Consider the following 9,828-nt stretch of genomic DNA (forward strand, 5'->3'; position numbering starts at 1 on the left):
ATTATCATTAGTAAATTTTACTAAATTGAGGTAACATTTAAAAGAATTTTGAATTTGAGTTAGTCGTGTCAATTTTACGATTTCATAAAAATGAATTAAAACGATTTTATTTTAACTGTGATTTTATTAAATCAATATGACTTAAAAAAATAAAGTTGTCACAATTTAAACGACTGCAGTACATTTTATAAAAACGAAAGTCGATTTCAATATATTTCATAAAAGAATATGAAATTATGTCTCAAATTATAAATACTTTTATTTTTAGTTGTCTTCACTTAACATGATTTTATTTCAATTAAAACAAAATCGTTTGAACATAGCACAACATGATGAAATTAAACATGGTAAAAAAAGAATTTAGTAATAGTCGCGACGATCCTGAGTAACCTAATATTGGGGTACTTTATCCGGTCCCTTTAATTCAAAGTATATCCTTTTCTCTTTTCAACCCAAATTTCGGAAAAAAACAATTTAACGTAAATCATCACCTGGAAGGAGCAAAATCCACGTGTCTAACGCAAAGATAAAAACGAGTGTTTTTCTTTTCCTTTCTTGTTTGCGTACGCTTGAACAAGAGCAGTGAAGAAGAAGCCTCTCCGGCGATCTAAGGTTTCGGTGATGGCGGAGCAGCACCGTAAGAGAACGCTGGATTCAGGTTGGCTCGCAGCAAGGTCCACTGAGGTGCAATTCACCGGAACCCAGCTCACCACTACGCACCCTCCAACTGGCCCCACCTCACCATGGATGGAAGCTCTCGTTCCAGCAACGTAATCACAATTTTTTTTATCTCCATTTCTGTTATTTTACTTTCATACAATGTTGACTTGATTCCACACAATGTGACATAACATCATAACAGTGTTCTGGCGACCTTGGTGAAGAACAAAGTTGTGCCCGATCCTTTTTATGGACTGCAAAATGAACATATCATTGACATTGCTGATTCTGGAAGAGACTATTACACCTTCTGGTTCTTTACAACCTTTAACTGCAAACTTGTACGTGTTGTGATTGTTCTCTTGTACATTTTACAGATTTGGATTTTTAAGTGGTACCCTTTGACTTTAATTTCATACTCCTTTTTTTGGCTTATGCTGATATTTTTGTTTTTTCAAGTTTGTGAGATTAGTTTTCCAATAGTAGGCCAGTATAGTATACAGTGCGTAAGGTTTTAAAGTGTGGTTAGTCACAGACTTACAGTTGTGGTTTAGTTATGATCTGGGATATTTCAAAAGTTTGTTGACAGATGTGGCTGATGTAGCTTGAATTTGCAGTTGTGGAGAGTCCATTTTTAAAACCTTTCTAGTATCTCAACAATAATCTTCTTTTGAATATACGATGGCGGTTTCTTATTTTGATGGAAGGGGGCATCACTAATTACTTGACTCCTTTTCATTTGCAGTCAAACAATGAACACTGTGATCTGAACTTCCGTGGAATCAATTACTCTGCTGATGTGTATTTGAATGGCCACCAAATCGTCCTACCAAAAGGGATGTTTCGGAGGCATTCCATTCATGTCACCGATTTTGTTCATGCTGATGGCACAAACCTGCTTGCTGTTCTTGTTCATCCTCCAGATCATCCTGGGAGAATTCCTCCCAAGGGGGGACAAGGTGGTGATCACGAGGTTGGAAATTAAATTCATACTTCTAATCAATTAATTTTATTCTTTTAACTACTTAACCTTTCTGTTACATGTAACCTTTAGATTTCAATTTCAAGTGTTTCCTAATTTCTGGAATCAATTAGGACTACAGTGAAAGAGGAAGAGGAACAATGCTTTGTTGTTGCGTACTGGATATCTAATTCATTTTGTTCGGGGTTATTTTGTAGATAGGAAAAGATGTGGCCACACAATATGTTGAAGGTTGGGATTGGATGGCTCCTATAAGGTGACATTGCTAATACTTGTATAGATGTATTGATGTGTGATCATTGGCTTTTTGATCCAAAAATAAATATTGACTTTTTCTTTGTTTTCTGAACTAAAACATGTAATTCTTTTTCTACAGCAATTTTAGCATTAGATATTGAGTTCAAAATTTGGAGAGTTGGAAGTAAGTACATCTATGACTAATGCGAGTTTTTAATATGATTGCAGAGATAGGAATACTGGAATATGGGATGAAGTTTCTATTTCTGTTACTGGGGTGAGTAGCATTAATTATTTAATTACATCCCGAAGTCTTCACCATTGGTCTTTTAATCAATTTAAGATTTCCCACTGAGACCAATTTCGGAGGCCTTTCATTTTCCTTCCCGACTCTTCTGTGTTTATTACATTTTTGCTATAACTAGTTTTTTTTTGTAGTTCATAGCAAATATTGATGAACTTCAAGTCCAATCATAGGCTGGCTTCATGAAATATTGTCTGGGGAGTCCTCGATATGTTTGGAAAACTAAACCAGGAAATTGCGGAGGCATAGAATTGCTATGCTCTTTTTAGCTTTTAGTGCAGTCCATAAATCAACAAACCCGATTAAATATTCTAGAGTTTTGATTGTCTTTCTTTTATAGACAATGGTGCTTGTAGTTGTTCCTTGGTTGAATAATTTCATTGTCTGTGTTTGGTGCAGCCCGTAAAAATAATTGATCCGCACTTGGTTTCAACATTTTCTGATGACTACAAGAAGGCGTATCTACATACAACGATTGAATTGCAAAACAGAAGCTCCTGGACTGCTCAGTGTTCTCTGAGTGTCCAAGTGACAATAGAACCCGAGGATAGCATTATCTTGGTAGAGCATCTTCAATCTCAAAATCTTTCTATACCCGCAAACTCACGGGTGCAATATACATTTCCTGAGGTTAGTGATTGTATTCATTATGCTTGTGACAAATTTTGTTTCATTGCGCGTACACCTTTATTACATTTGAAGAACAACTTTATCAATGAATTTGGTTATTTTAGTAAATTTGTTCAATTTCAGACCCTATTCTCTTGGTTCTTAGACATCATTGGTATATGTTTATGTATATGGCTTACATCATGTGTCTGTGGTATATAAGTTTGTCTAACTTTTAGATAACTCTAATTTACTGTAATTATAATTGAAATGTACTATCATTTCTTGAGCTTGTAATGTAACCAGACAATCTTTACTACACTGCTAATTGTGTTTAGGTTAAATGGATCTTATATTTCCTTACCTATCATAGGAACAAAGGTTCAGATATGATTGGATAAATTTGATAAATATACATTAGGAATTGTCAAGACATTGGATTCCATAATTTGTAAGTTATTACTTGATGTCTTTCTTTACCGGTTATGCTTGATGTGTATGATCTGGAGTAACAAAGCTGATGGCCAAATACTTAGATAAGCCAACTGATCAAAAGTAGCCAAGTTATCATAGGGAAACCCCTGCCCCCTTTTTTACATTGAGTGTATGCAATCCTGGATAGATATAACAATAAAGCATGTAGAAACATTTAAACCAACCCAAGTGATCATAGGGACAACGCTATTTCTTTATTTGGCATTGCACACATGCAAGCCTGTTATTTTGCACATGTTGGGGCTTTAGTTTTAACGTTTCTTTTCAAGTTCTAATGATGCAAATTAACAGCTTATCTTCTCCAATCCGTATTTATGGTGGCCGAATGGAATGGGAAAGCAATCTTTGTATGATGTTGTTGTTAACATTGATGTTAAAGGATTTGGTGAATCTGATTCATGGAGCCATCACTTTGGATTCCGCAAAATTGAGAGCCATATCGATGATGCTACTGGTGGAAGGTAAGGTGATTTCTCAAATTTAATCAATGTTGTATTTATCTACCTTTTACTTGGTAGAATTGATTCAATTTTTAAATTGTTTCTGTATATGTTTTGTTGTGTGCATTGAATATCATAGATTATTCAAAGTTAATGGAGAACCAATTTTTATTCGAGGGGGTAACTGGATATTGTCTGATGGACTTCTGCGGTTATCAAAGAAGCGGTATAGTTCAGATATTAAATTTCATGCAGATATGAATTTTAACATGATTCGGTGCTGGGGAGGTGGGCTGGCTGAAAGACCCGAGTTTTATTATTACTGTGATTATTATGGCCTTCTGGTAAGTTAAAACTGCTACCAGATCCTTATTTTTGCTTATATATGCATGCCATCAAGTTAACATCCAAATTTCAATTTTTGCTTATATATGCATGCCATCAAGTTAACATCCAAATTTCAAGGCCACTTTAGAAGGGTAGAAAGAAATGGTTTACATTAATGTGATAGAATCCCCTCAATGTGTCTATGCACAGCTGAGTAACATATATGCATGTATGGTTTGTCACGTTCTCTCATTTATGGGTACTTTAGTGTGGATATAGCAGTGACTTGAATGACTCAAACACCCTGCTAAGGGCAGGTTTTTATAGTTCACCTGGTTATTTAATACATTTTATAATTCCTCTAATGTTTTAGTCTTATGTTGTTTAAGTGGAGATTTGATTCTAATCTTCTTTTTCTAAAACCCATTATTTTGTCTGGGTTTCTTGATAGTGATTTTAAGTGAATGGTTGTTATGTGGTGATTATGATGTTGGGGATACCCAGATTGTGTTTCTGAAAAGTGACGCTACTCCTGCTACAGCTAGACCAGGTGGTCACTGATGATTTATCTGGTTTGAAGCTTAGACAAAGTTTTACCATATAATCCTTGGTCCTGTCCAATATCTTGTGTTCATGTTTATACTACATTAGTAGCAGTGTTGGTTTAGAAAATTTATCTAGTTGCTGGCTGAGTTTTGTAGGTGTGGCAAGAGTTTTGGATTACTGGGGATGTTGATGGACGTGGTGACCCAGTATCTAATCCAGATGGTCCTCTGGACCATGATCTTTTCTTGTTTTGTGCACGAGACACAGTTAAGCTTCTAAGAAATCATCCTAGTCTTGCCCTATGGGTGGGGGGAAATGAGCAAATTCCACCAGCTGATATAAACGCTGCTCTAAAATATGATCTAAGGCTTCATCCTTATTTTGAAAGTAAGGATGAAAGCAGCAAACCCGTAGGAGATTTGTCCCCAACACCGTCAGATCCTAGTCAGTACCTTGACGGCACACGGATTTACATACAAGGTTCAATGTGGGATGGGTTTGCTGATGGGATGGGGAACTTCACTGATGGTCCTTATGAAATTCAAAATCCTGAAGATTTCTTCAAGGACGATTACTATAAGTATGGGTTCAATCCAGAGGTTGGTTCTGTGGGAATGCCAGTTGCAGCTACCATACGAGCAACAATGCCTCCAGAAGGTTGGAAGATACCATTGTTTAAGAAACTTCCCAATGGTTATGTTGAAGAAGTTCCAAATGCCATATGGGAATACCATAAATATATTCCTTATTCAAAACCAAACAAGGTTCATGATCAGATTCAACTTTATGGTGATGCAAAAGATCTTGATGATTTTTGTTTGAAGGTAAGAAGAGAGTAGAAACCTTATCCTGTTGGCCACTAGTGATGAATATTTCATCATCCTATTTCTCTTGATCTTTTTCTTTTTTGCTGAATTGATGTTTAATTTAGATGCTATAATCTCCTCAGGCTCAACTTGTTAACTACATTCAATACAGAGCTCTTCTTGAGGGATGGACTTCTCACATGTGGAGCAAATATACAGGTGTATTGATATGGAAGACACAAAATCCTTGGACTGGTCTGAGAGGTCAATTTTACGACCATCTACTTGATCAAACAGCAGGTTTCTATGGCTGTCGGTGTGCCGCAGAACCAATTCATGTACAGCTTAATCTTGCTACATATTTGATAGAGGTAAGTATCGAAATGAAGTTCTAGTTCTATGAGTAGGTCATATAAGTAGTCATGTTATTTTACCGATTTGATAATATATTTTTAAAATTTAAAATTTAAAATTGAGATTGGAAGTCAAAAGTGGCCAGTTAAAAAGATTTGAAGGATAATGAAATTGTGGAAAATTGTTTGATTATAATTTTCTTTTCAATTTATGCATGATTTTCTAATAAAAGAGTAAATCTTTAAAGGCTGTGTATTTCTTTATCTTCCTCCCCAAAACAGGTTGTTAATACTACATCAAAAGAGTTGTCTAATGTTGCCATTGAAACTTCCGTGTGGGATCTTGAAGGAACACGCCCGTACTACAGTCTTAATGAAAATCTCTCTTTTCTGCCAAAAAAAGTAGCACCTATTATTGAGATGGAGTATCCAAAGTCAAAAGATCCAAAGCCTGTCTACTTTCTTCTTCTCAAACTCTATAACATGTCAGATAAAAGTGTTATATCCAGAAACTTTTACTGGTTGCATCTTTCTGGTGGAGATTACAAGTTATTGGAGCCATATAGGGAGAAGAAAATACCTCTCAACATAACATCGAAGGTTTCAATTGAAGAATCCGTTTATAATATCCAAATGCATGTGACAAATTCATCTGAAAGACCAGAGTCAAGAAGCTCAACAGTTAGGCCAAGTGATGGTTTTTGTGGCACACAATCACTGGAAACTCCACATTTTAGTGTTGGAAGAGAACATGAAACTGTTTTGTTGAAGGGGATACACGGATGTTTTTCTGGGAAAAGTGACGGTCTGAAAGTTACAGAGATAAAGGGATCTGATGTAGGCGTTGCTTTCTTTCTTCAAATTTCTGTTCATACTTCAAAGAAGAACAGCAAGGAAGGGGAAGAAGACACAAGAATTCTTCCTGTTCATTACTCTGATAACTACTTTTCACTGGTCCCTGGAGAGACCATGCCTATAAATATATCCTTTGAGGCTCCTCAGGGTGTCACTCCTCAAGTACTTCTTCATGGCTGGAATTACAATGGAGGTGAACTCATTTATGAAGTTGTATAAAACCCCCTGAAATTATCAGGGATTGTTGTTCTGGTATATCTTGCCATTAAAAAATGCATCATAAAGAGAGACCTTCGTGATTTCAATTTTTTTTGTTGGTTTACTATACCTTAAAAGGCTAATATATCCAATGGTAAACCTCTGCAATTAAAATAAAAGAGAACAATGCATGTGTGTAGTTGCAAGTTCTTAAATTATGACAATTTCAATGCAGACATAAACTTAGTGATAACATTTTTTTTACAAACATGATAATGGAAATTATTTAGATTTTGCGGACACCTTCACGCTCTTTCACTTGTGAACTTTTGACTTTCTTAAATTTCTTCTGAAAAAAACAATGAAGAGTGAAAATAATTGCTTCGGCTTTGTCCGACTCTCACTCTATCTCCCATTAACAGTGTTCCAAAATATGACAACTGTCTAACTTTGTCTTATAAATAATTGTCTTAATAATGTAAAAACTGCTCCATAAATGAAAAAAAAGAAGAAATTATACTATGATTTATAATGTAAAGTATAATATAATCTAATCTAAAGATTACACATTTACCAGTTCTATGAACTCCCAAAATACCAAAACACAGAATGTAATAGTTTGTAACTACTAATTACTACATGATTCTGCAGCTCTCAACATTCTCATCACTGAAAGTATGAGTAATAGGATCAGCCATTGGGTGAGATGGCATAGGAGGTGGTGCCATGTAGTTCATAGACGGATGTGGCCTACCATACATCATGTTTGTTGGATACATGTTGTTCATATTTGTTTCATGTTGATAATGATGTTGATGCTGATGTTGTGGTTGGTTCATCATCATAGCCATGTATTGCTGCTGCAGAAGGTTATTATATGGAACATGCTGCATCTGCATTCCTTGATGTCCCATTGCATCACCCTGCAATGCCTGATACCCTTTTTGGCTTGGATCCATCTGACCTACTTTGCCATTTTTATGAAGAAGAGGAGTCTTGTCATAATCAAGAAAATCAAAATCATTTTTACCATTGCTATGGTCCTTCATTTTTCCTTCCTTGTTTTTCTTATTTCCACTTTCATTGCTTTGGTTCTTGCTACTGGTATAAGTTACTTCTTCTAATCCAACCTTTTTGCTCTTTCCCCCAAAGCTTAGAAACCTACCTAGCAATCCACCATCCTTTTTTTTAATCTCATCTTTCTTCTTCTTTTTACCTTTTTGGCTACTTTTCTTCCCTTCATTATCATCAACTTTGGCTTCATTGTAATTCCCACCTTTGCCCTTGATTAGCATTGCTTGATCAATGTCACCACCTTTCTTATCACTTCCATTATTGTTCCTACTCCCACCAGCATTGTCTTTATGGCCATTATTAATGGCAGGCCCATTCATTACACCAGCAGGCCCATGAGGCCCACCTCCATCTCCCATCTTTGGCATCATCTTATGATGCATTGGATTGCCATGCCCATACCCATGCCCATGGCCTATTACTTCATCTTCATCTTCCTCTTCATCATCATAGTCATCTAAACTGTCCTCATATTCATCAAAACCATCATCACTAGCTTCAAACTCCTTCTCTGGTAAGTTGAACCTAACAGATTTTTGTTCCTTGACAGGTTCCTTGAGATCTTGAATCCCTTTCATGTTTGTGAAGTGTGCCATTTGACCAACTTGACCTTGACCTTTACCTCCTCCACCACCATCACCACCTTTCTGACCCTTCTGGTTTTGGGACTTAATGTCCCTTCCCACTTTGTTGTTATCAACTTGCAAGGTCTGGAATTTAGGGTTGATGTGATGGTTCCTATTCTCTCCACCCCATATCTCAGCATGTTTCCCTCCCACCTTTATCTTTTTCACCAGTTTCTCTGGATCCACATCCCCTGCCACTACCACTTTCCCTCCACCTGCATCTATTTTCACGGAATACACACCTGCACAACAACAATAACAATTTCTTTTACAGGCAAATGAATCTAATCTAATGAAGATTAGACCAAGTAAACTTGAAGAACCCAGATAATATAATCTGTATAAGGGAAGTTGCAAACCACAAAAAGCAGGACATGTTGATTAACTGACATGGTAATAAAGTTGAGAACGAAACATGTTAACATGGAAAGAAATTTTGAAATAAGAAACAAAAAAAGAAGTGTGCTAAGATTAATGTACCATCGATTTTCTGCAGGATTTTCTTAACTTTCTGTGCACAGCCATCACAGTCGATATTAACCTTGAGAACACAGGTCTAAAAGGAGACCAAAAACAGCAAAAACGGTTCAGAATTAACATTCCATGGGCCCAAAAACCAGACACAAACATAACTGTAACAAAAACAGTACTAGAGAATGAAGTGTGTAGTGTACCTGAATTTTCAGCAAGTCCTGTTTACTCATTCTTAACAGAAGTGAGAGAAGAGAGAGCAAAAGGGAAAGAAAAAAGTAGTGTGAAAGATAAGGAAGAAGAGTGTTGAAGAAGACAGTACTAATTTTGTGTGTGTTCAAGTTTCTATAGAGTGTGCAGACAGTGACTATTGCAGAAGACAGTTCCTTTATTTATAGAAAATAGAAGGCGGTCATAGACATCAAATAAACAAAAAGGGGAACAATGAGTTGTCTTTCACATACAAGGCGGTGGTGGAAGCTTCATTCTCAAACCTGCATTAAGCAAAAAAAGAAAAATCATTGTTCAATAATTAAGGTCTCTCACTAGCTTTTTTGTTTAGTTATTAATAAAACTATATACTGTATCACCGGACGGATCCGACTGTAAAGATTCATATTAAATACCTAATTTAAGGAAAGTTAATACAAGGATCATCAGTCTACTCTAGTCTAGATTGATGATCAAAACATTTCTGATCAAAACATTTCTTAAGAAATATTAAGAATCAATTTTAGAAGTAAATACCAATTAATATAATAGATTGAGATTGAATCGTGATTAACACCTTACTAATTTTATATTTATCTCAAAAGTTATAAATAAAAGTTAAAAAGTAAGAATAA

At 35.7% G+C, this 9,828-nt stretch overlaps 2 protein-coding genes across 2 annotated transcripts; one reads left to right on the forward strand and one right to left on the reverse strand.

Annotated features, from left to right (window-relative positions):
- The first annotated feature begins 508 nt into the window (after positions 1–508).
- LOC124836018 (mannosylglycoprotein endo-beta-mannosidase-like) lies at positions 509–7,030 on the forward strand. Its single transcript, XM_047311073.2, has 11 exons — positions 509–770; positions 863–1,001; positions 1,406–1,633; positions 1,840–1,898; positions 2,108–2,156; positions 2,583–2,813; positions 3,579–3,748; positions 3,867–4,071; positions 4,756–5,424; positions 5,550–5,777; positions 6,042–7,030. The coding sequence occupies exons 1-11, from the start codon at positions 622–624 to the stop codon at positions 6,831–6,833; spliced, it is 2,919 nt and encodes a 972-aa protein (XP_047167029.2). The 5' UTR covers positions 509–621; the 3' UTR covers positions 6,834–7,030.
- Positions 7,031–7,309: 279 nt separating this feature from the next.
- On the reverse strand, positions 7,310–9,445 carry LOC124836019 (uncharacterized). Its single transcript, XM_047311074.2, has 3 exons — positions 9,187–9,445; positions 8,993–9,068; positions 7,310–8,754 (listed from the first exon to the last, which is right to left on the reverse strand). The coding sequence occupies exons 1-3, from the start codon at positions 9,214–9,216 to the stop codon at positions 7,448–7,450; spliced, it is 1,413 nt and encodes a 470-aa protein (XP_047167030.2). The 5' UTR covers positions 9,217–9,445; the 3' UTR covers positions 7,310–7,447.
- Between the last annotated feature and the right edge of the window lie 383 nt (positions 9,446–9,828).

The sequence above is a fragment of the Vigna umbellata genome, chromosome 5 (genome assembly GCF_029865625.1).
Source record: "Vigna umbellata cultivar VRB3 chromosome 5, Vumbellata_1.0, whole genome shotgun sequence".
Classification (NCBI taxonomy): domain Eukaryota; kingdom Viridiplantae; phylum Streptophyta; class Magnoliopsida; order Fabales; family Fabaceae; genus Vigna; species Vigna umbellata.

Bases quoted from the DNA above. Each gene is read 5' to 3' on its own strand.
- LOC124836019 (XM_047311074.2), bottom strand. From the start codon at position 9,216: ATGAGTAAACAGGACTTGCTGAAAATTCAG. The intron at 9,069-9,186 runs GTACACTACACA...GTCTCCTTTTAG, and splicing joins AGGACTTGCTGAAAATTCAG to ACCTGTGTTCTCAAGGTTAA. The intron at 8,755-8,992 runs GTACATTAATCT...GTTGTTGTGCAG, and splicing joins AATCCTGCAGAAAATCGATG to GTGTGTATTCCGTGAAAATA.
- LOC124836018 (XM_047311073.2), top strand. From the start codon at position 622: ATGGCGGAGCAGCACCGTAAGAGAACGCTGGATTCAGGTTGGCTCGCA. The intron at 1,634-1,839 runs GTTGGAAATTAA...GTTATTTTGTAG, and splicing joins GACAAGGTGGTGATCACGAG to ATAGGAAAAGATGTGGCCAC. The intron at 2,157-2,582 runs GTGAGTAGCATT...TGTTTGGTGCAG, and splicing joins TTTCTATTTCTGTTACTGGG to CCCGTAAAAATAATTGATCC.